General features: G+C 41.5%; 1 protein-coding gene across 1 annotated transcript; it reads right to left on the minus strand.

Moving 5' to 3' along the window:
- Positions 1-423: 423 nt before the first annotated feature.
- On the minus strand, positions 424-25,810 carry CD53 (CD53 molecule). Its single transcript, XM_066352471.1, has 8 exons — positions 25,674-25,810; positions 13,921-14,000; positions 12,885-13,073; positions 11,212-11,286; positions 10,559-10,654; positions 3,202-3,285; positions 2,054-2,137; positions 424-1,261 (listed from the first exon to the last, which is right to left on the minus strand). Exons 2-8 carry the CDS (start codon positions 13,981-13,983, stop codon positions 1,190-1,192), a joined length of 663 nt encoding a protein of 220 aa, XP_066208568.1. The 5' UTR covers positions 13,984-14,000; positions 25,674-25,810; the 3' UTR covers positions 424-1,189.
- Positions 25,811-26,836: the final 1,026 nt, after the last annotated feature.

Genomic DNA, 26,836 nt, shown 5'->3' on the forward strand with positions numbered 1-26,836 from the left:
GGTGCTGTATTTCATCCTCTCTCTTGAATGTCTTGCCATGGAGAAAACTTGCTCTCATGTCATAAGGCAGCCCCTGCAAAGGTGTGTGTGGCAAAGAACTGTTGTGTTCCAAGAACCATGGCAGACCTTGAAAGTGAATCCTCTTCCAGTTGAGCTTTGAGATAACTGAAGCTATGGCTGATATGTTGATCATAATCATGAGAAATCACAGACCAGAATCACCCTGCTAAGCTACTCCCACATTCATGACCCGTAGAGACTGTGAGATGATATGAGATGATAAATGTTTGTTGTTCTCAAACACTGAATTTGGGGGCAACTTGTTATGCAACAACAGATAACTGATATTCCTCACTTGCTGGCAGGGCAATCAGTCTAAGTCATGGAACGTGTATTTGAGATACAGGAATGGGAACGTAGTGATTGAGATCATATGCTATTTTATTTATTAAAGAGTTAAAACAGCACATTAACAAAACCAAAGAAATAACATCAGAACTCCTCCGAGTGTGATTATTATCTGAACCACCAAGGATTCTGATCCTTCTGGGTTCCTCCAGTTACATAAGTCAAAGGCTAAGAGACCGACTGAAGTCAGGATATGAATAACTGTATAGTTTCTTCTGGAAAGACAGAATGAATGAATAAAAAATTAAAATGAAACCTCACTCTTTGGAGAAAGAGTATTCCATCTTTTCTGTAGCCAGGGCCCACAGTCTAAAAGAAACATGGTTGTAACAATGACCAAGTAAATATGGCCCCAGAGGTTCCTTCAGCTTGTCTGTTGCTTGACTTTGGAGAGTGAACTGGTCATGATTTAGAGACTAGAGACTTGTTTGACAGTGGGAAGAATAAAGAAGTCTAAGTCTCAGACCCATCCTTTGATCTTGAGCCATTAGCGCCACAGGTTCTCCTGGCCTCTTATGTCTGAAAATGCTCAGGTAACCGTGTCACCACTTTGAATGACCTGGCTTCCACCATGAGTAGAGTGAATGATATCGTGCTCCCTGAGATGGGAAGTGCCTGGCCAATACCCTCTTCTCTGGCTGTGTGAGACAGGGACCAAAACAGGGAAGAGAGGAGAGGGGGACAAAGATGTCAGTTCAGGAGATGATCATTTAGACCTTCATGCTCTAATTGGTTTTGGATTTCCAGAGAAGCAAGTCTTTTCAGCAAAGGCAGTAACACATCACAGTCCTAGAGCCTGGCTGGTTTTATCAATCTGGCAGTTCAGAGTCAGCGCAAAGGACATCCCCAACACCTGAGGAGAGAGTAGGGAAAATATGAGGTCTTTCTAGGGGCAGCCATCTCTCCCACAACCTCTTGTCTGAGCTCCAAAATAAGAGAAAATACCCATTATACTGAAACCACCCTTCTGACATCACTTCCAATGTCGTCCAGGTGTTGTGTCTAGGTTTAGAATGGCAGCGGGGGACAAGTGGGAGTGATGATGGCAAGGCAGTGGAGTATGAAGTATTGAGGCATCTCTTGTCTCCTTAAAAGGTCCTTAAGAAGGTTTTAGAAGCCTGCTGTTACAGCTACATTATACACAAGTCAACACTTCATGCAATGAGTCATCTCTACCCTTGCTCTAGGCCTCCTTGGTTTCCGAGCAGAGAAAATTTGTTTTTCTTTGAGCTCCTTGATTAAATCTTAGCTAATCTTTGATTTACCCAAAACACTTGAGTATAAAAATGGTAGAAATATCATATAATTAATTTTTAAAACCCCACAAAACTACCTCCTGATTGGTCAAACTAAGTGGAGAAACAACAAGGAAACTGATTATAATTTTTATCACCAACTCCTGCTTAGCACACAAAGCCAATATTCCAGGTGGAATATTTTGTCCATCACAAGCTTTTCTCTTAAGGATGAGTTGACCAGACAGATCTTACACCATATTTTCTGTATGCCTTAAACTGATAATAACATTATTTCCTACTTGGCTAGGGGAGCTCACATTCATTGAACACATAACTGGTACTGTTCTGAAACCTCATATAACTTAAGTCATTTAATCTTTAAAATAGTCCTAAGGGTAAGCACTTACCTGGATCACACATATACAGATAGTGATGATGCCAATATATAGGAAGTTGGACTGAAACCACTGTTTTGCTTTTACATAGCAACCCTAGAAAAAATTATAAGTACAAATGATACCATTATATTATGCAATTTTATCAAGAGGTTTATTTGGGAAGATACTCTGTATTTTGCCTTATGCCAAGAGACTTAAGCTATGTGCTATATTTTTATTTTTTATAGAAAAGAGAAACAGGCATAAAGTAGATAATAGTAAATTAGAGACTTCTTTGGTGTTGTTATCATTAGAGAGGTACATAAAGTGGAGTCTTATATCCTTGCACACTGGGTTAAACTAACTCCTAGAAGGTCAGCAACAGATGTCCTTCTGTTCTTTGAACATTTACTGCTGACTTGATACTAACAAATGGGAATATAAGCAATGTAATGGTAGGACTGGTTGCATTTCAGCTTTTGCTTCAAAAGCCAGTAAACCTATCATGGCCCTACCAAGCTCCAGGGCAGTTGCTGGTTGGAGGATGTTCTAATCTTTCTTTAGATGCCTAAACAATTCCGTAGATTTCCAAACAACCCCAAAAGTGAGTAACATGGGCTAACAGGACCTTAAGGAGTTGGTTGAGTTGGGAGAATATTTTGACTTCTCTGGACCTAATTGGGAGGTCCAAATTAAGTGGGCCATTTGTTTCAGCAGTTGGATACCAACTCTTTCTCTCCCAACTCCTCACTCCTTCACTCATGACTCATTGCACCAGGGGCTGGATGCTGGCATCTCCAAAGAAGGAGAGCAGAGAAACAGGGAGGGGGAGAAGCCTTTCTATACCACCCTCACACATTTCCCTTTCAATCATAAGGGGACACATGTCTTGCTCAAGAGAAGTCTAGAAATAATCCCTGCCACTATCACATAAACTTTCCACCCTAATGTAATAGTTTATGGCTTCAAGAATCTTAATGGCGTCTCTAGTCAAAATGAACTTGTTATTTTGGGGGGTTGTTTGTTTTATGCTTTGTTTAGTTACCTGAGTTGTCTCCCTGGGCTCTACTTTGTTCAAAGTTCTCTGTTTTTGGCAGGGAGGACTGAGTTCTATATGACTGAAGTTTCTGAGGTAATGGAACATTCAATTAAAGAGGCCAGTAACAGGAAAAACTTACCTTAACTTCTAGGTCTGGAGAAGGGCAAGAATCTGGTGGGCCGCTGGTCCAATCACTTGTGCCATTTATACCACAACAGTGCAGCTGAAAGCCAACCCCCCCGCAAATGTGATGGTTAGAAAGTCAATGGAATGAAGACTGTGGTCCTTCACATCTGACTATATAGCAGAACATCCAGAATTGGTCTGACTACTATAGCTTTTGAGAGCAAAGTGATTTCAAATCCATTATGCCATTTTATTCCCATAAATTCCTTGAAGTAGAGAAGGCATATTTAATTTACTCACATTTTACAAATCAAAAATTAGGCACAAAAGGGACCTTATAATGGAGGGATCAGGCTGACAATCCCTAGATCCACCAACTAGTTTTAAGATCACACAATGTAGGACAACCAGCCATTATATGCTTCTTTCATCATGCAATAGGAAATATCAGCTATTTTTTTATTGTGTCTCATTACAAATGGAACATGCATCAAGCTTCCAGACTCACAAGTATGGGAGATAAAGACTCTCTGACACCAAAATATTTTGAGGAAGCAACTAACCAAATCCAGAAAATGGGAAATTCTATAGAACAACCAACCTATTTTTTCCCCCTGCTAAATAGCATGAACAAAGGGATGCTATTATAAATTAAAAGGCATTTAAGGAGACATATCATCCAAACATAACAAGTAGACCTTGTTTGGATCTTGATTTAAAGAAACCAATTAAAACTATTTTTTTTGTATTTTTTAGGAAAATTTAATTATAGGCCATTTATTAGTGATATTAAAAATTATTTAAAATTTTTAGGTGTATTAAAAAGAAGTTATTTTACATGAAGTTTAAACAACACACTTCTAAATAACACATGGTCAAAGAAGATACCAGAGAAAGTTTTAAAATATGTTGAAGTAAATGAAAATGAAAATAAAACTTAAAATTTGTGGGGTGCAGCAAAAGCAGTGCTTAGAGAGAAATCTATCACATCAAATGCAAATATTAGAAATGAAGAAACATCTAAAATCAATAACCTAAATCCACTTTAAGAAACTAGAAAAAGCCTGACCAGGCAGTGGCACAGTGGATAGAGCATTATACTGGGACGTGGAGGACCCAGGTTCAAGACCCCAAGGTCGCGAGCTTGAGCATGGGCTCATCAGGTTTGAGCAAGGCTCACCAGTTTGAGCCCAAGGTCACTGGCTTGAGCAAGGGGTCACTCGATCTGCTGTAGCCCCGCAGTCAAGGCACATATGAGAAATCAATCAAGGGACAACTAAGGAACCACAACGAAGAATTGATGTTTCTCATATTTCTCTCCCTTCCTGGCTGTCTGTCCCTATCAGTCCCTCTCTCTGACTCTCTCGGTCTCTGCCACAAAAAAAAAGAAAAATAAAAATAAACTAGGAAAAGAACAAATTAAATCCAAAGTAAGAAGAAAAAAATACTAAGAATTACAGCAGACAACTGAAAACTGGAGGCAGACAATACCAAGCCTAGACTCAACCAGCTCTACAAACAATACACTCAAACACACAGACATAATAAGAAGACAGAGAAGTTCAATCCAAATGAAACCACAAGAGAAACCTCCAGAAATGAACTGAGTGATATGGAAATAACAAAACTTCCAGATGCAGAGTTTAAAATAATGATTGTGAGAATGCTTAGCAATCTTAGAACAACAATGGATGGTCATTACTAACACCTAAATAAAGAAATAGCAAGTATAAAAAAGGACATTGAAATATTAAAAAGGATCAGTTGGAGATGACAAATACAATATCAGAAATGAAGACCACAATGGAAGGAATTAAAAACAGAATGGATGAAGCTGAGGATCGAATCAGCAAGTTGGAGAACAAGTTGAACGAAGGCATGGAAGCAGAGGAGAAAAAAAAAGAGACTCAAAAAGTTTGAGTCTGTGACAACATGAAGAGAAATAACATTCGCATCATAGGGGTTCCTGAAGAAGAAGAGAAAGAACAAGGGATAGAGACTTTGTTCAATCATATCATAGCTGAAAACTTCCCTAAATTAATGCAAGAAAAAGTCTCACAAGTTCAAGAAGCACAGAGAACTCCATTAAAGAGAAGCTCAAAGAAATCTACACCAAGACACATCATAATTAAAATACCAAAGCTAAGTGATAAAGAGAAAATATTAAAAGCTGCAAGAGAAAAAAAATGTTATCACCTACAAAGGAGCCCCCATAAGGATGACATCCGACTTCTCAACAGAAACACTTGAGGCCAGAAGGGAATGGCAAGAAATATTCAAATAATGCAGAACAAGAACCTACAACCAAGACCACTTTATCCAGCAAGGCTATCATTTAAAATTGAAAGAGAAATAAAAAGCTTCCCAGACAAAAAACCCCCCAAAAAACAAAAAACAAAAAAAACCCCAAAAAACAAAACTCAAGGAATTCATTACAAACAAACCAATGCTGCAGGAAATGTTAAGGGGCCTGTTGTAAACAGATCAAAGTGGGAAAAGAATATTAGTAAAAGAGGAATACAGCTTTAAAGAATAAACTGGCAATAAACAACTACATATCAATAATAACCTTAAATATAAATGGATTAAATGATCAAATCAAAAGACATAGTGTAAGTGCATGGATAAGAAAACAGGACCCATACATATGCTGTCTACAAGAGACACACCTTAAAACGAAACATGCACATAGACTGAAGGTAAAAGGATGGAAAAAATATTTCATGCAAATGGAAAAAACAAAACAAAACAGGGTAGCAATATTTATATCAGACAAAATGGACCTTAAGACAAAAGCTATAGTAAGAGATAAATAAGGCCACTACATAATGATAAAGGGAGCAATCCAACAGGAAGATATAACCATTATAAATATCTACACACCTAATATAGGAGCACCTATATAAAGCAGACTTTGATGGATATAAAGGGTGAGATCAACAGCAATACTATAATAGTAGGGGATTTCAATACCCCACTAACATCACTAGATAGATCCTCAAGAAAAAAAAAATAAACAAAGAAACAGCAGACTTATTGGACACACTAGATCAACTCGATTTAATAGATATCTTCAGAACCTTTCACCCTAAAACAGCAGAATATACATTCTCTTCAAGTGCTCATGGTACATTCTCTAGGATAGACCACATGTTAGGGCACTAAAGTGGTCTCAACAAATTTAAGAAGATTGAAATCATATCAAGCACTTTCTCTGATCACAACGGCATGAAACTAGAAATGAACCACAACAGAAAAGCTCAAAAATTCTCAAACACATGGAAACTAAATAGCAGGTTGTTAAATAACGAATGGATTAATAATGAGATCAAAGAAGAAATAAAAAAATTCCTAGAAATGAATGATAACGAGCATGCAACAACTCAAAATTTATGGGACACAGCAAAAGCAGTACTGAGAGGGAAGTTCATAGCACTACAGTCATACTTTAAGAAGCTAGAAAAAGCTCAAATAAACAACTTAACCCTGCATCTAAAGGAACTAGAAAAAGAACAGCAAGTAAAGCCCAAATGTAGTAGAAGGAAGGAAATAATAAAGATCAGAGCAGAAATAAATGACATAGAGGCCAAAGAAACAATACAGAGGACCAATGAAACCAGAAGCTGGTTCTTTGAAAAGGTAAACAAGATTGATGAACCTTTAACTAGACTCACTAAGAAAAAAAGAGAGAGGACTCAAATAAAATTAGAAATGAGAGTGCAGAAATAACAACTGACACAACAGAAATACAAAATATTGTAAGAAAATACTATGAAGAACTGTATGCCAAAAAACTAGACAACCTAGATAAAATGGACAAATTCCTTGAAACATATAATCTTCCAAAAATCAATCTGGAAGAATCAGAAAACCTAAGCAGACCGATTACAACAAATGAGATCGAAACAGTTATTAAAAAACTCCCAACAAAGAAAAGTCCTGGGCCTGATGGCTTCACAAGTGAATTCTACCAAATATTCAAAGAAGAGCTAACTCCTATTCTTCTCAAGCTATTTCAAAAAATTCAAGAGGAAGGAAGACTTCCAAGCTCCTTTTATGAGGCAAGCATAATTCTGATTCCAAAACCAAGCAAAGACAACACAAAGAAAGAAAATTATAGGCCAATATCCCTGATGAATATAGATGCTAAAACCCTCAACAAAATATTAGCAAACCAGATCCAGCAATATATGAAAAAAATCATACACCATGATCAAGTGGGATTTATTCTGGGGAGGCAAGTCTGGTACAATATTCACAAATCAATCAATTTGATTCATCACATAAACAAAAGGAAGGAGAAAAACCACATGATAATTTCAATAGATGCAGAAAAAGCATTTGATAAAATCCAGCACCCATTCATGATCAAAACTCTCAGCAAAGTGGGAATATAGGGAACATACCTCAACATGATAAAGGCCATCTATGACAAACCCACAGCCAGCATCATACTCAATGGGCAAAAATTAAAAGCAATCCCCTTAAGATCAGGAACAAGGCAGGGGTGCCCCCTTTCACCACTCTTATTCAACATAGTCCTGGAAGTCCTAGCCACAGCAATCAGACAACAAGAAGAAATAAAAGGCATCCAAATTGGAAAAGAACTAAAACTATGATATTTTTTGCAGATGATATGATATTGTATACAGAAAACCTAAAGTCTCAGTCAAAAAACTACTGGACCTGATAAATGAATTCAGCAAGGTGGCAGGAATTCAGAAATCAGAGGCATTTTTATACACCAACAATGAACAGTCAGAAAGGAAAATTAAGGAAACAATCCCCTTCACTATTGCAACCAAAAAAATAAAGTACCTGGGAGTAAATTTAACCAAGGAGATTAAAGACTTATACTTGTAAAATTATAAAACATTAATAAAAGAAATCAAGGAAGATACAAACAAGTGGAAACATATACCATGCTCATGTTTAGGAAGAATAAACACCATTAAAATGTCTATATTACCAAAAGCAATTTATAAATTTAATGCAATACCAATTAAAATACCAATGACATACTTCAAAGATATAGAACACATATTCCAAAAATTTATATGGAACCAAAAAAGAACACGAATAGCCTCAACAATCTTGAAAAGGAAGAATAAAGTGGGTGTTATCACACTTCTGGATATCAAGTTATACTACAAGGCCATTGTACTCAAAACAGCCTGGTACTGGCATAAGAACAGGCATATAGATAAATGGAACAGAACAGAGAACCCAGAAATAAACCCACAGCTCTATGGACAACTGATATTTGACAAAGTAGGTAAGAGCATACAATGGAGTAAAGACAGCCTCTTTAATAAATGGTGTTGGGAAAATGAAACTAGACCACCAACTTACACCATTCAAAGTAAACTCAAAATGGATAAAGGACTTAAATGTAAGCTGTGAAACCATAAGCATCTTAGAAGAAAACATAGGCAGTAAGCTCTCTGACATCTCTCGCAGCAGTATATTTACCTATTTATCTCCATGGGCAAGTGAAATAAGACAGGATAAACAAATGGAACTAGAACAAACTAAAAAGCTTTTGCACAGCTAAAGACAATAAGAACAGAATAAAAATACAAACTACACAATGGGAGAACATATTTGACATACATCTGATAAAGGGTTAATAACTAAAATTTATAAGAACTTGTAAAACTCAGCACCAGGAAGACAAACAATCCAATCAAAAAGTGGGCAAAAGAAATGAATAGACACTTCTCCAAAGAGGACATACAGAGGGCCAATAGGCATATGAAAAAAATGCTCAACATCACTAAACATTAGAGAAATGCAAATTAAAACCACAATGAGATATCACCTCACACCAGTCAGAATGGTGCTCATCAACAAACAACACAGAATAAGTGCTGGCGAGGATGTGGAGAAAAGGGAACCCTCCTGCACTGCTGGTGGGAATGCAAACTGATGCAGCCATTGTGGAAAACAGTATGGAGATTCCTCAAAAAATTAAAAATCGAACTGCGTTTTGACCCAGCTATCCCACTTTTAGGAATATACCCTAAGAACACCATAGCACTGTTCCAAAGGAGAAATGCACCCCCATGTTTGTGGCAGCATTGTTCACAATAGCAAAGATCTGGAAACAGCCCAAGTGTCCGTCAGAGGATGAGTGGATAAAAAAGCTTTGGTACATATATACTATAGGATATACTACTCAGCCATAAGAAATGATGACATCGGATCATTTACAATAACATGGATGGACCTTGATAACATTATACTGAGTGAAATAAGTAAATCAGAAAAGACTAAGAACTATATGAATCCATACATAGATGGGACATAAAAATGAGACTCAGAGACATGGACAAGAATGTGATGGCAACGGGAGCAGGGGGGGAGAGGTAGGAGAGGGGGAGAGTGGGGAGAGGGGAGGGGCACAAAGAAAACCAGATAGAAGGTGACGGAAGACAATTTGACTTTGGGTGAGGGGTATGCAACATAATCAAATGTCAAAATAATCTGGGGATGTCTTCTCTGAACATGTGTATCCTGATTTATCAATGTCACTTCATTAAAATTAATTTAAAAAAAAGAATTACAGTAGAAATCTACGCAACTTAAAAACAAAAAATCAATAGAGTAACTCAACAAAACCAAAGATGGTTCTTGAAAAGATCAATAAAATTAATACGTTTCTAGCCAGGCTAAGTAAGAAAGAAAGGAAAGACACAAACTACTACATCAGGAAGAAAGAGGGGGCACAACAACAGATTCCATGCAGATTTAAAAGCCAAGGAAGAAGTACTAGGGACAACTCTGCGTCCACGGTTCGATACCTAGATGTAATGGGAAAACTCCTTGAAAAATACAATGTGCCAAACCCATACAAAAAGAAATAGATGATTTGACTAAGGCTATTGAAGAAATAGAATCAGTAATATATAACATACCACAACAGAAAAGGCAGGCCCTGATGGGTTCACTGGCAAATTCAACCACACATTTCACGAAGAAATTATACCAATTCTCTACAATCTCTTTCAGAGGATAGAAGCAGAGCAAATACTTCTAACTCCTTCTATGAGGCCAACATTACCCTAATACTAAAATCAGACAAAGACATTAAAAGAAAACTAGAGACCAATGTCTCTCATGACCATAGATGCAAAAACCCTTGACAAAATATTCACAAATTGAATTTTAAAAGTATGAAAAAATTATACACCATGACCAAATAAGATATATACCAGATATATAAGGCTGGTTCAACATTTAAAAATGAATAACCTCCAGAGATCTTGGGTAAACCATTGCACTTATAGTCAAAAATAGTAAAGTGCCTGATCAGGCGGTGGCGCAGTGGATAGAGCGTCAAGCTGGGATGCTGAGGACTGTGTACTCACAGATTTCTGGATGAAGTCCCATGCTTCCTTGGTACTGTTGTCCACGTGGTATCGCTGGATGCTGTCAGTCAGGCCTTGACTCACAGACGTATGCAGCTGGGCAGGGCACATGCCAGTGGAGGAAACATTGTAAAAAGTAGATGTGTTCAAGGAACAAGGCATTTCTAGTGAGTGGTCCCATTTGCTCCTCCCTTCCAAATGGTCTCCTGAGAGCTATGGGGAGGGGGGCATTCTGGATAATTTTTCTATAGGAAGAAGCGCTGGGGATATGATGGAATTAAAGGAAGAAACACACAGAGGTTTCCTATGCTTCTAGAACTCTGGTTTCACAAAGGAGGAAAGGGGAGAGTCAAAGCCGGGCTCTCTTAGGCTCCAGGACAGATATTCCATATTGCCAAACAAGTGGAGAAAAGCGAGTAGGGGGAAGATAAACTTACTTTTACTATTCTTCCCACTTATCCTTCAAAGAACCACACAAATGCAATATCTTTCGTGAAATTTTTTAAATCTCCCCAATTGCAACGAATCTCTTTCCTCCATCCTCCCACTTCGCTTCTACTTCCAGCTGTAGGACTTATTTTGTGTCAAAGTTCTCCATGGCCTGCTCCCCATTCTCAGCAAGAAGACAGTGAGTTGTGTTCTGCATAACTTACCTTCTGTTCGTACACGAAGAGCAGGATGGCCAAGGTCACCTCAGCAAGGAGGATGATCAGCAGCAGGACAAAGAACTGGGGCAAAGCAGAGATGTGCTCACAGCATGGGACCCAGTGCTTCCCCCACTCCCACCGCACCCTGGAGCACCCAGTCACGCCTCTGCGCATGGGCAGGAGCCTCTCATTCCTGCCTGCTTGGCCCTTCACACTCCTTCTCTGGTTTTGTCAAGAATATGAATTCTTTTCCTACAACGAAGACTCCAAGACTCTAGAGGGAAGATCAACTGTCTTCTAACTTTGTTCTTTTCTTCTTGTTTGTCTATTGAGCTCCATGTGCATGGTGCATATGCATACCATTTGTTGAATCAATGAAACAGTTTTGGCATTAGCCTATCAAAACAGTCGAGCGTGAGACTAGGGTCTTTTGGGTTTGGGCCTGATTCTTTCTGCAAGAACAGGGCTATTTTATACAGATGGGGAGAATATGAATTAGAATCTCTAATCATGGTACTAATTCATATTTATCTCCGATGTTAGATGCTTAGTCCCTTTACGTTACTCACACACAACAGAAATAGCATTTTTACTTATTCTCTCTCCTTTACATTTTTACCCCAATAAGAATTTTGACTACTTAAAATCATTTCCACATGCCTGTGACCCTCCACCCTTTGCCATTAGTCTGGAAATGATCTGAGAACAGGGACTTACTTATTCTATCTCTGGACTCCAGTTTAAGGCTAGACCCACAAGGGAAAGGTTAACCAAATGACTTGAGGAAGACCCAAGGTGATTGGGAGCCCATACCAAGCTCTGTTCTGGGCACGCTAGAGAAGTGCCGAGTTCTTCTTTCAGAGAGCTCAGAGGCAAACCTAAGCTTAAAGGTGTTCCTCGGGATACTCAGCAGATTGGGGACAACTGAGAAAATGTCACATCCCTTACGTTCAACCTCGGGGGCTGCAGCCTAGGCCCTCGCCTAAACCACACCACACACTGTAGCATATCTTGTGCAGGTATGAGACAGAGAAGCATCCTCTACCATTTTAGGAAAGTCATAGCACTCAGAAGACTCTAGAGCAGGGGTCTCAAACTCGCGGCCCGCCGAACAATTTTGTGTGGCCCGCAGACTAATCCATGAAGTTCAAAATATTTTGGATAAAATTAAGTAAGCCTAGGGGCCTACTTGTATTTTTCATTTCTCTAGCATCCTAGCTAGATATTAGCTTAGTTAACAGCAGTTGTGATGCGAACTAGTTTCTGGTCGTTTTGTGACACTGAGTAAACTGCATGTACGATTGTGCTTGTTGTACTGATTTTTTTTTGTTTTCAACTGCAGTGAGAAAAGTGTTGCGTAACAGTTGCCTTTTGTAGACCTAGTGTGGCCCGCCGAACAGCTGTGATCTTGCTCTGCGGCCCACATGCTGAGTTGAGTTTGAGACCCCTGCTCTAGAGCTAGATTTTCCATTAGTTAGTGACTCTGAGTTAGATCCTGAACCTATAGACTAATGTGAGGAGGATTTAGGCAGAAGCCAACATCTTATGTATCTGAGATGCCAACCCACGCTCCCCTGATCTCCCTGTGCCTGTGGGTGAGCTGCCAAAACACATCTTGCCTGGGCCTTAGGTCGTCATGTCCCCCCCCACTTTGGGTACTGCATCTGTGAAGGACTCACCGACATAAGCAGGCACTTGTTCTCCTTGATGGAGCCCATGCAGCCCAGGAAAGCGACCACCATGATGATGGAGCCCACGATGACTAGCACGTTGCCCAGCGTGAGGGAGGGGACGTTGTGGAAGAGCACCCCGAACTTGTTGTAGACCAGGAAGTATATCCCAAAGCCCAGAACGCAGCAGCCACAGAACTGAAAGGAACATTCCGAGGTGAAACATGGTTCTTGAACATCTATCTCCTCATATTCTCAGTCCCCTTTTCCCATTGGCTCTCTCCAGACTGGGAACAACCTCTTCCCCCAGTTCTCCCCAGGCTCTCAGAGCAGCGGTGATCCCAGCTTCTTCCTGTGGGATCCCATTCACGCCTCCTCCTGCCCAGAGCAGACACCAGGGGAAGCTCTCTCCGGTGACTCACACCGTAGCTTCAGGCTTCAGACCCCTACTCTTTGCCCCAGCTGCGTCCACACGGTCTTCCCTTTGGAAACCACAACCATGTAGAGAGGAGGCTTTGTTTCAGAAGCTCATCTTGCCAGACAGAAAACTGGAGAAGCCAACTTCTAAGAATCTTCTCATAGCAACATGAGCACCAAATCATCTGACATGTGAAATTTGACTGCGCAATTTGGTACAGGGAAACCTCCTCAGAAAAGGTGGCTTCCCTTTCAACCAGCTTTTCTCCCAAGACATCCAGGGGACACATAAAAGCTAGAAAAAAAGAGGCACTCAATACATAGAGTGTAGAGCTTCAGGTTTCTCACCCCTAGATGTCAGTAGTGAGCCGTAGTAGCCTAAAGTCCCCAGAGAGAGGGAGACAACATCCCCGTAATATATGACTGCTCTGATACCTTTCAATTTTGCAAGGTTATACTGTGGCAGGCTACGAAGAGAGTAGGTGGGAGAGTATTCTTCCCTTTTTCTTAGGCTAGGTAGACCGCACATGACCCAGGCAGGCATGAATTCACTCCACAGGAGAGGAGAGAGAACCTGAGCGGACCCAGGGGGAGGAGGCTCAGCCCTGCTCAGAAGAGACTCACTTACCCAAAAGAGCAAGTTGAAGAAAAACAGGACATACTTCAGCAATTGCAAGCTACTCATGCCCATTCTGGGATATTCTTGCACTAAAAAGTGGAAGGAAAAAAAAAAAAAGATGTAAATGACCTGGTTCTGCAAGGTGGTTCCAAAGATCAGAGGGCAAAAGTGTTCAGGGTTCAAAGATCTCTCGCATTACCTTGGTTGGGTTTGAGCCGTGACTCTTCTCTGGAAAGTTTCCCGGAACTCCCCGCTCTCCCAGTCCCTGAACTGAGGTACCAATTGGTCCATCTTGGACTCTCACTTTTGCTTCAATTCAGCCAGCCAAGGATGCTTACCATTGATTTAAGCACTCTAGAGGTGAGCAATAGAGCCCTTCTTAGAGGAGTGTGAGTCACTGTGACACACACCGAGCCAGTGCTCAGGGACTAGTACCTGGGCACTTATTCAAGAAGGCAGCCGCGGGGTCGGAGGTAGTCTGGCCAATCAGCTATGGACATGGCTGGTGCCTTGACCAGCCAGTCCCTTAGGTGCCCTGGGAGGCATCTACATACTATGGGTGGTCTATAAACCTCTCCACAGGGAACTGGGGGAACATTCTTAAGCTTCATGTAGTTCTGTACCGAAAAACATTCACAGTGTTTTCTGTTCTGCGACGCCGTGGGAGGAGGCAAGCATGACTGAGCAGTAGCTATCCTCCAAAGATGTCAATCTCACAGCAGAGCCAAAACCAACCGACAAACATCCAGTGGAGACATGAAAGCAGATCGCAATGATAACTTGAGTTTTTAAAAAATAGATATGTTTTTCTCGATGAAGACATCAGTATCCAAAGTCTGGTCCTCCACTCTAGAGATCCAGATACACAAGTTTTCATTTCTCTTAGAGGTAATGGGGTTCATAAAGGAACTCATATTTTAAAACTACACCTGAGATTGTTATCTGAAACAGAATGTCAATTCTTGGGTGTGTGTGCGTGTTTCCCCCATTAGAACTATGACTTTTCTGGGGCACAGATTGCTTGTACAATCCATTGTATCCTCTTTACAGTGTACAATCCATTGTATCCTCTTTACAGTGTACAATCCATTGTATCCTCTTTAAGGTGCTCAGAAATTAGGTGGTTTTGAGGCTCGAGCTACCTCTGTTCCACAACAGAGTAAACTTCTCCATGGAAAAGTCCTGATACTTAGAGTTATTTCATACTGCTTTCCTTGTTTTTTACTTTGTTCTTCTCTTTTCTTTCTTTCTTGTATTGACCCTCAAAATTTTCCTTAATTTCTCATCATTACCTTAACCAAGTTAAAATAAACTTAATTAGATTATGAGTGTATTTGGACCTATAGTAGTTCCACCTTATTCTCAGGGATTATGTTCCAAAAATCCCAGTAGATGCTTGAAACCAAACTTTATTTATACTATGTTGTTTCCTATACATATGTATCTATGATAAAGTCTATTTAAAAATTAGAGGCAGTAAGAGATTAATAACAATAATCTAATAAAATAGAACAATTATAACAATATACTGTGATAAAAGTTATGTTAAAGTTAACTTTTATATAAGAAAATATCTTAATTGTACTGCACTGACCCTTCTTCTTGTGATGATAAGAAATGACACAATGCCTACACGATGAGATGAAGTGAGGTGAATGACGTAGATCTTGCAATGTAACGTTAGGGTTACTTAAACATAAGCACTGTGATACTATGGCAGTCGACTCAATAATTGAGATGTGTACTAAGAGACTAAAGGACAGATAACAAACAGTGTGAAGACCCTGGACAAAGGGATAATTCATGTCCTAGGCAGGACAGAGTGGGATGGTGCAAGACTTCATCACACTACCAGAATGAAGTGCATTTTTAAACTCATGAATTGTTTATTTCTAGAACTTTCCATTTTATATTTCTGAACTATGGTTGACCATGGGTAACTAAAACCACAGAAAGTGAAACTCATCTAAAAAAACCAAAAAAATGTACAAAAGATTTTTTAAATGGCTTGTTAGACACTGAACATCAGACAACTCTCAACACTCAATGGTAAGAAAGCAAACTGTCCCTTTAAAAATGGGCAAGGATCTAAACAGATACTTCACCAAAGAAGATACGTGGATGGCAAATAAGTCAATGAAAAAGTTCTCTACTTCAGCAGTCATTAAGGAAATGTAAATAAAAACCACAATGAGATACCGTTGCCCACCTCCTAGAATGACTAAAATAAAATAAAAGAAAAACAACTAACCATATCATGTGTTGATGAGAATGTGGTGGAATTGGGACTCTCATATGCTGTTGGTGAGAATGGAGAAGGGTGTATCCACTTTGAAAAACGGTTTGCTAGTTTTGCAAATAGTGAAACATAACACTTATCGTATAATCTAACCATCTTACTCTGAGGTATTTGCCCAAGAGAAATGAAGACATATGTCCATATAAAGACTTGTACAGGAATGTTTACAGCAGCACTATGGAATAGCCAAAACCTGAAGACAGCCTGGCTTGTGGTGGCACAGTGGATGGAGTGTCGATCTGGAACACTGAGGTCGCTGGTTCGAAACCTTAGGCTTGCCAGGTCCAGGCACATTCGACAAGCAAGCAACAAACAACTAAGGTGAAGGAACTATGAGTTGATAATTCTCACTCCCTCCTTCCTCTTCTCTTTGTAAAATCAATAAATAAAATGAAATGTTAAAGCAATACCTGGAAACACCCCAAAGGTTTATCAATAGGTGAATGGATAAATAAACTGTTGTATAACTATACAATGGTACACTACTCGGGAATAAAAAAGAACGCGCTGTTGATGTGTGCTACAGCATAGATGACTCTCAAAAATAATTATGGTGAATGAGGAAGCTAGACAAAAAGTACATGCTCTATAATTCCAATTACATAAAAGTTTAGAAAACAAAAACTAACCTATAGCAACAGAAAGCAGATGAATAATTGTTTGAGGATGGGGGTAAAGAAGAGTGCGGAGGGGTAAATAGAGGGGAGGAAGGAATGGAAGGAGAAAGGGATTACAAGGACCATAAATACTCAGTGGGAGGGATGAATGTTTGTATCCTGACTGTAGGGGTGGTTTAAGGCATGTATACATGTGGTAAAAGGCCCTTCCTAATTTGCACCTGTCCATCTCCCCAAACCCATGGCCACAGTCCCTGTCGATGTTGCTTTAGTAACGTTGTCACAATGCCTCCTTCCTTACCTTTGCTCATGTGGTTTCATGGAATTGCCCCTTCCTCTCCCTCTGACCCCTTAATTTGGCTAGCTTTTAATCATCTGAGATTCGGGTCAAGTACTGCCACTGTTCCAGGAAGCCTTCTCTGATTTTGTCTAATTTTTTTGTGCCCAACCCCTGCTCTCCACAAGGAGTACCCGTGACACCTGTGCATCGCCATCATTGTACTAAGCATTTGTTTTGGTAGTTGTCTCTTCTGTTACTAGAATGTGAGCTCCTTGAGAGTAGTAGCTGGCTTATTTATCTCTGAGCCCTCAAGTACCTGGCTACCCTAAAACAAGATGAGATTGTTGAATGAACAGATGACTGGAATTTTGCTAACTCTAAATAATCAGGAGTCAGGAGTCTTGGACTTGAGATTTATTCTGCCAATAAACTAATCTTTTGAACATGGCCAAATAACTCACACAGAAGGAGATGGGCCAGATGCCTCCGGCAGTTACTTTCTCCTCAGTGACTTGGGTTCCTGTGACAACTGCGTCAGGTCCTTGTAATCTACTGGTCCACAGAGTACCGACTAAGGAGGTGCCTGCAAGCTGGGAATACCCCCATTGATTCTTTCCTTCACAGACAGGCAGAAGAACCTCTTCCTTCTTCTTCCCTGACTTTCTACTTCCTCAGACTCAACCCAGTTGAAGGAGGAAAGCTGCCCATTCGGTGAAAATGGTCACCACTTCTACCCCACGCAGTGATGGCCTGAGTTTTCATGTAAACCCAGAGAAAATGCCACCCTATTCCCCCTTCCCTTCCTTCACTGACTGGCCAGTTACTGAGCTCCCACCCCTTCACCCCAGCCAACCCCACCGCCTGAAAACCCTGACTTCCTCCATAGTCAAAGTCACCATACCCAACCCCAAGCCTCACGGCTCTGTAAAGAAATTCCCTGATGTCAGCTTCCAGGAAACTGCCATGATTGAACTGCAGTTATCTGTGGCCACTTCCCCATAGCCCAGCGTGGAAGCCACAGATGAAATGTTTTTCTGGTTTACTTTTATTTTTTTCTTAGGTAAAAGGAAGGGAGATAGTGAGGCAGACTCCACATGTGCCCTGACCAGGATCCACCTGGCAAACCGATCTAGGGCCAATGCCCGAGTACCAAGCTATTTTAGCACCAGAAGCTGATGCGCTCCAGTGGAGCTATCCTCAGCACCCTGGGCCACGCTCAAACCAATTGAGCCACTGGCTGCAGAAGAGGAAGAGGGCAAGAAGGGGGAGGTGGAGCAGGGTGAAGCAGATGGTCGCTTCTCCTGGGTGCCCTGACCGGGAATTGAACCCAGGACATCCATACGCCAGGCTGATGCTCTATCTACTGAGACACCAGCCAGGGCTTGAGGTTTTCTTAGTTTCCTTTAAGCAAAGAGCTTGGGCAGGTAAAGTGCCTTGTGGATTCCCAGTTCAATCCTGTCTTTTCTTTGACCTCTACTTGCAGCCCCATCTAATCTAGTCTTGGATTTAATCCAGTTTAGCAGTGCCTAAGGTTGGGCAGAAGCTTTGAGAAACTATCAATCCTTAATCTCCAGCCTTATCTGATCTAATCTTAGAGCCCAGTCTGGAGTCACAGAGAGACAGCTTTGGTGTTACATGGACTCATAATTTATGAGATGTTATTAGGTGTCCCTCAACCACAAACAAACAAACGATAAGGAGTGAGAGGAATTCATACTCAAATAATTTTGAGAGTAAATGGGGTTAAATAAAAATAAACCGTGAAACAACAAACAGTTTTTTAAATGAATGACTTCTGAGAAACTTGTTATATGCTAATATCTACATTGTGAGTCTCTAAGAGACACGTCTACTTAGATAGTTAAACAAACCTATTTTTGTATTGAAGTTTACTTAAAAGCTCAGAGAACGTAGTGCTCCACGGAACACTGATAAGCACAAGTGATGCATCAAACAGATCTAGGTGTGGATTCTGGCAGCGCTACATCCAGGAGCACGGCCTCGGGTTACTGTCTCCACCTCTCTGTCTCACAATTTCCTCACCTTTAAAATGGTGACATCCATGTGTCCTCATAGGTTGTTCTGAGGGTTAAATGGCTAATATTTCTTGAATGGTTCAGCACCAGAGTGCCTAGTTCAATGACTATCGACTAAAAGGTGAAGGTCAGAGCTCTCTTACCAATCTACAACTAAGGGTGACACAGCTTCCTGCTAGATTTTCAGGAATAAAATACATCAGGGACCAGAAGGTCTTTCATAATCCTTTGCTTGTTCCCCCCCCCTTTTTTTTGTAAACACCTTTTAAAGTTTTGTGCGTCCTCTGCATACAAATTCAAACAATAAAGTACAAAGAAGAAAGTGTAAAATTGGAAATCCCAACTCTCAGAGATAACCACCAATATTTTTGTTGCGTATCTTTTCAGACAATTCTCTACATACATTTCTCTGTATATATAGAGCTACTTGCCAACTTATATAGAAGAGCATTGGGTTTCTGCCCCCTCCTATACAGAGCTTGGAGAGGTCCTTGGTTCATCAGTGAATTATGTTGGGGTCTTGATTAAGAAAAATACTTTTTACCTGACCAGGAGGTGGCACAGTGGATACAGCTTTGGTCTGGGATGCACAGGACCCAGGTTCAAAACCCTGAGGTCGCCGGCTTGCGAGCGGGCTCATCCAGCTTGAGCGCAGGGTCGCTGGCTTGAGCGTGGGATTATAGACATGACCCCACGGTCACTGGTTTGTGCCCAAAGATTGCTGGTTTGAAGTCCAAGGTTGCTGGCTTGAACCCAAGATCACTGGCTTGAGCAATGGGTCAATGGCTCTGCTGGAGTCCCCCCAGTCAAGGCATGTATGAGAAAGCAATCAATGAATAACTAAGGTGCCGCAATGAAGAATTGATGCTTCTCATCTCTCTCCCTTTCTGTTTGTTCCTGTATGTCTCTCCATTTCTCTCTCTCTCACACAAAAAAAAGCAAAACAAACAAACAAACAAAAAAAGAGAAGTGCTTTTTTAAATAGGAAAAAAAATCTGTTCTCCACAAGGGCCCCCAAATTAAGCCCTTCTTGTCAAAATAAATTTAAAGAGATGATAGAGTTCTCTGAACCCTGAAAAATGCCGAGTTCTTCATAACTATGTCTTATTTATAATCTTCACATCCACTGTGCCACTTACATGTCAATAGTTGCACTTTGCAGACAGGAAACCCAAGGCTATGTAAATGGCCCAGAATCACCCAGCGAATAAGTTAAGACACAGGCCAAGGTGTTTCCGGTTTTGTGTCTCCCACTTTCCAACTCAATCCACTCGCTACAAAGTGATGAGCCTCTGGGGGACTCCTTGCATCTCTCACCGATGAGCCTCCAGGAGCAGTGCCTGTGAGGGGACGGGGGTTATACATGTAGGTCTCTTTGAGGGAGTAATAGGCAATTGTAGAGGGAGAGGGATACTGAAATGAAACAAAACCATCAACTTGTGTACATTCGTTTTCTCTCATCTCTCCATCACCTCGCCAAAGGAATGTGACTCATTCCTCATTGATACTGTGGTCTGCTGAAATTTCTTCCCTTCAAGGCTGCTCTCGGGGGAGAGCAATTGGTGATTTGTAGAAGAGAGAAAGAAGGAAGAAGCAAAGAGACCAGCCCAACAGAAAATCATAGATGCTACTAGCCACTGAGCTGAGACAGGGACTTTTATAGTAAGGCCACTCTAAATCAGGAACAGTTACCACTGTTACCGAGGCTGCAGACTCGAGGTTCTCTTTCCTCACCCTAAAGATATGTAGAGCCTTGTGGTGGAAAGTTCCTGTCTGAGAGGCCAGTCATGCACACAGGCTGTGTCCAGTGTGGGCCAGGCTCTCTGTGGAATAATGGAAACCACGCTTGTGCTATTTATATAAAGCAGTGGTCCTCAACCCCCGGGTCGTGGACCGGTACCTATCTGTGGGCCATTTGGTACCGGTCTGCAGAGAAAGAATAAATAACTTACATTATTTCTGTTTTATTTATATTTAAGTCTGAACGATGTTTTATTTTTTAAAAATGACCAGATTCCCTCTGCAACATCCGTCTAAGACTCACTCTTGACATTTGTCTGGGTCACGTGACACATTTATCTGTCCCACCCTGAAGGCTAGTCCGTGAAAATATTTTTCTGACATTAAACTGGTCCGTGGCCCAAAAAAGGTTGGGGACCACTGATATAAAACACTCACTAACCTGAATCTAGACATGAGGAAACATCAGACAAACCCAAACAGAGGAACATTCTAGAAGATAACTTGCTTGTACTCTGCAAGAATATCAATGTCGTGAAATACCAAGAAAGACTCAGGAACTAGTCCAGATAGTGGGAAACTAAAGAGTCATGACAGTCTAAAGCAATGTAGGATCAGCAATTTCTTTTGCCTTAAAGAAGTTTAATGGGGCAATTGGTAGAATCTGAATAAAATCTGTAGCTTGTTAATAGTACCGGGTCGGTGTTAACCTGTTGGTTTTGATCATTGTAAAGTGGTTATAAAAGAGAATATTTTTGTTTGTAGAAAACAAACACCAAATCACTTAGGGGGGAAGAATATGTCAGCAATTAATCTCAAATAAAAATAAAGAAAATGTGGTAAAATGTTAATATTTGGGAAATCTAGGTGAAGGGGGTTCAGAAACTCATGGTATATTTTACAACTTTTCTGTAAGTCTGAATTTTTGTCAAAATAAAAGGTGAAAGAAAAAGAGTTGAACATGAATAAATGATCTAAGAGATTCTGATCTCAAAATCATGACAACTTAAGTTCCCGAGGGTATAAAGAGGCTGAGATTCTACCATAGAATCTTCTTTTCGAAGAACAAACCATGGGATAATTCTTTAATGACTCTGTTCGTTCCTAATGTAGAATGAATGTTAAGTCATAAAGCCATGAATCCAAATTACTTGAACAAATTTCAAAAGAGGTGAGGTGTCAGAATCACTTCTCCCCTCTAATTCTCTGGAAATTTCTTTACATGAACAAGGAACACAATCTAAGGATGGCTTTTTAGTAAGAAGTCTATGAAGAAAGGGAGTATAGCAGGGGTCCCCAAACTACGGCCCGCGGGCCACATGCGGCCCCCTGAGGCCATTTATCCGGCCCCCACCGCACTTCTGGAAGGGGCACCTGTTTCATTGGTGGTCAGTGAGAGGAGCATAGTTCCCATTGAAATACTGGTCAGTTTGTTGATTTAAATTTACTTGTTCTTTATTTTAAATATTGTATTTGTTCCCATTTTGTTTTTTTACTTAAAAATAAGATATGTGCAGTGTGCATAGGGATTTGTTCATAGTTTTTTTATACTCCGGCCCTCCAACGGTCTGAGGGACAGAGAACTGGCCCCCTGTGTAAAAAGTTTGGGGACCCCTGGAGTATAGTATAGTGTGGAGGAAAGAGCATTCCACAGACAATCAGGAAATAGTTTATTTATTTATTTTATGTTTATTTTATTAATTTTAGAAAGAGGAAGGGAGAGTGAGGGAGAGGCAGGAACATGAATTTGTTCCTGTATGTGCCCTGTCTGGGATCAAATCAGCAACCTCTGTGCTTCAGGACAATGCTCTAACCAACTGAGCTATCCTGCTAGGGAGGAAATATTTTAAATAGTTAAGTAAGTTCATGACTTTGGACAAGTCACCTTACCTGAAAAGTCAGTCGATTGAAATGTTTTCATAGCATATGTACTGGGCTCTCACTATGAGTTGGATGCTTTATTTGAATGTAAACAATCTCCAAGTTCTCTTTAAGCAACAACATTCTAATACTTGGACTATAAACTTTTATTTTAAAGGATTCGAGAAATGTATCCTTATGGCATCTTTTCTTTACAGTTCTTGGCCAATACATGTAATGTGCTAGTGCTCGGAGGAGGAAGTCTACAGCGTGCTGGTAAAATGGGGAATAAACAGAGGCCTTGACTCTGTTTCCCAACAACGAGATGCATGGCCTCCACCCTGGGTGCTCACCCAATGGCTTTGAAGATGCCTCATCTTCCTCTCTCTTACCACCTGCCAAACTGACCACCCAAGCTCCAGCTGCACTTCTCTGTTCCCGTGTCCCAGCAGCCACCTGGAGGCCCACTGTACAGCTGTCTAGTTTCTCTCTGTGACTTTGCGTCAGCACGCTGCACCTGCAGTGGCCGCTGGGACCTGGAGCTTCCTGAGAACCAGGGCTCAGTCTCTGGCCCAGGGTGATTCACATACCTCAGATGTCCATGCCGTACAGGAAGTGCTGTGGACTGACTAATGTAGGAACATAAACCCACCCACTGTAACTGAGTCAACACAGCATTTCCTGGAACAGAAGTGGAGAGAGAGAATGGCTATAAAGTACAAAGCTCCACCCTTCACTCTAATAGAGCGTAGAATCCAGGTCGAGGAGGAAAATGTCTGCCTCTTCACCCTCATTTCAGTCCCCATCCCATCAGTTCTGCCATGTGGTTGTCTTAGGCCAAGGGCCCGTCCAGTTAGTGATCTTGCCTTTTACTGTCAAGGGCTGGCATTCTAGAACCAAATCAGAGAAATGGATTGGCACTTCCTGTGGGCCTGCAACCATGGCTTGTCATATTCTAGTCTTGCTTGCTCTCCTTTCTAGCATGCCTGGGGCTCACATGTCTTCGAGTTTGCGTATACTGTGTTCTATCTGCACTACCGTTATCCCAGTCTCCATAGCAAGCTCATACTTCTTTGGAAATGAACTCGAGCAGTTACCCCCTCTCCCAGGGAGTCTTTGACACATTCCTAAACTTCAACATTTTGCTCACACCCTCCAGTTTATTGTAGAAAAGATCACATTGTGTTATGTTTGTGTGTTGTATTTGTGTCTATTTCCATGCTAGACTCTACAAACACCTTGAAACTTAGTAACCACATCCATTATCCTTGGTCTCCAGTACTGAGCACAATGTCCAGCCACTGGGAATGAGGTGGAACACAGGCCTTGGGTCTTAAGTCTGAAGCCCTCTGAGCTGTCAGAGGTCAAACAGAGGGTGTAAGAAACTAAGAATGACAGAGTTCGATCTCCCCAAGTGGTGCCTCTCCTCTGTTCCCAAAAGTGGAGTCCCTTAGGTGATGGTAGTTGTGAAGAGATGAGCTTTGAATCGTTCTCTGTCGGTATAAAGGTGCCCAATCCTTCCATTTAAAGACTGAGCACTCTTAACCAACCCACACAGGAAACATCACAGGAAATCAAGTTTTAGCTCAACCTCTGCTCTAATTCAACCGCAATTTCAAAACAGTGCAGATTCTGGTGGAAATTAAAAAAGCGAAACTTCTTTGTTTAGCCAGCAGCTAAGATTCTGCTTTTGCACAACTTTCTTCCAAAGCACTTGCATGCGTGTCTAACATCTCTTACCTCCCACCCAAGTTCCTTAAGAGCAGGACAACTCGCTGGACAAATATCCTCCTGCCTTGCCACCCCATCCCCTCCCCACCAGCATCTTCCAAAGCACAGTGTCTGGCCCCACATGATGCTTCACTCCTGGTTATTAAATAACTTTGTTAAAAGGTCTAGTACTTATTTTTAAATTCAAGGCTCAAAAATTTCTGAGGTCCTTTGGGAACCTGGAGCCCTCTGCCGAATTCCCAGCCTACACTGCTGGGTGGATGGCTGTGGCCCTAGGAACTCCTCTCCCCTCCGAGAGAAACTCTTGCAGGTCCTGGAAGGAGGAAGCTGTGATCTCGAGTTCGCTGTGGTGACCTGACCCCCCAGCCAGCATGGTGGTCACAGAAAGCCAGGGCCAAAGCTTGGCTATGACTCTCTGAGCCCTCAGACCCCAATCATTAGTTACAGGGCATGAATTAGGAATCATTAATATATCATTTCATTGGTGGGTGCCCGTCATATTTACTCATGTTTATATATATTTTGTACACCAAGGATGAGATTATTGGGAAGAACTCTGAGGATCAAATGCCCTTCCTGACATTTGAAAACAAACAATCTATGTCTCGCTTAGAGACATCTGCCTGTCACCTTGTGAAGTGCAGGTCTGAGCACATCCCATGTTCCTGACGGGCTGGCTGTTCTGATCTTATCATCAGTCCTTTTATTTAGCGGCTCTGAGGAATCAGTAGTGGGCGCCACTAACTTTACTTTTGAAATTTTCTCATGCACAGGAGGCCTACTCTCCCAGCTGCCTTTTGCAACGGTTCTGGCTGTTGGTTCCCTCCTCGCTCGACCATCACAAAACCCGTCTCCTAAAGACCAGAGCTTGTAGGCACTCTCTCCGGTTTCATGTCGTGCAGAAGGCTCTGGCCATCAGACATGACCACACAGAAAAATTCAAGTTCAGAAGTGGTTTAAGCACAGCAACGCCCTGACCCACAGACGTTATCAGATCATGGGAACCTGGTTAATTTGCCTTTCGAGGGTTGCTAGGGTCTTACTGATCTTTTTACTTCCTGCACAATATGTATGAAACAGAGCAGATTTTAGAGTGGCTGGAGAGTAGTATAAAGACTCCTAAGAAGATACCCTGTCCCATGTTATATGGGTCAGGTCGCTGCTCTCCACCCTGATGATGAAAATGTCATCGATCTTACCTTTCGCGGGGGCTGTCCCTCAGTCCTTTAGGCAGAATTGATGATGATCACTGAGGTGGTGGCTAACGAGGCTGGTGACAAGGAGGGCTGGGAGAACTGTTTGTGTGAAAGGAGAAGTGAAGGGGGATAGATGTCACATTACATTGTGATGACAGGAAGTCCAAATTAGGAGAGGGAGGAAGTGGGGCTGGGCCCTCTGTCTTCCAGCGCAGAGGCGCTGTCCTGCCCCGCAGCTTTTGAGGGGCTTGTTTCCACCACCCGCCCAAACACCTACGCCGGTTTCTATGAAACACAGGAAAACTCGAGGACCACGTGGGTTCAGGCACTAGTCCATGAGCGCACAGATTCCTGGATGTTGTTGGCATTATGTTCTCAATCAAGGCAGCACCTGAGAATGACCTGTGGATCTGTTCAAGAAGGAGTTTTCTGCTCCCCCCCCCCCCACGGTTTCCCATTCAGGTAGACTGTGACGGGCATGCAATCGAAGAATCCATAGTGTTAAGAGTTTTCTAGGACTGAGACTCAGGAGTGTCTGTTGAATCACTGCGCCTTCTCCCCACCCTCCTTCCACTGTCTTCCAGGAGACCTCGAGTTTCTGGTTTAACGGGGCCACCATCCCTGAACTTCTGTGTCATAGAAGGTGGACTGTCCTCATGCAAGGGCATGGTTGGAGGTAAACACTAAGGCACAATCCAAGGGGCACGGGTAGAAATGATTGGGGTAACAGAGGGAGCCCCAGATTGAGACCCGGAAGATCTGGCTTTCCGGCTCAGTTTTCTCTCTGTTAGCTGTGTGACCCCAAGCAAACCCGAACCGCTAAGTTCAGTTCATTAACGGCAATGTAAAAAATACCATAGAAAGAGCGGGAGCTGCCAGCCCAGAGGAACTAACTGCCTCGCCCACCCGACTCCTCAAGCCTTTGCAATGTTAGAACCGGACGATATGGGGAGAGGGGTAGATGGTGATGGAGGGAGACAGGACTTGCGGTGGTGAACACACGGGGCAATAGCGGGAGTAGTGCACTAGTGATGCATTGTGGAATTGTGCACCTGAAACCTGTATAATTTTATTAACCAACGTCACCCCAATAAATTCAATAAAAACATTTAAATATCAAAAAAGAAAGGCAAAAAAAGAAAACTGTTCCATATTATCTTTGGACT

The sequence above is a fragment of the Saccopteryx leptura genome, chromosome 11 (genome assembly GCF_036850995.1).
Source record: "Saccopteryx leptura isolate mSacLep1 chromosome 11, mSacLep1_pri_phased_curated, whole genome shotgun sequence".
NCBI lineage: Eukaryota > Metazoa > Chordata > Mammalia > Chiroptera > Emballonuridae > Saccopteryx > Saccopteryx leptura.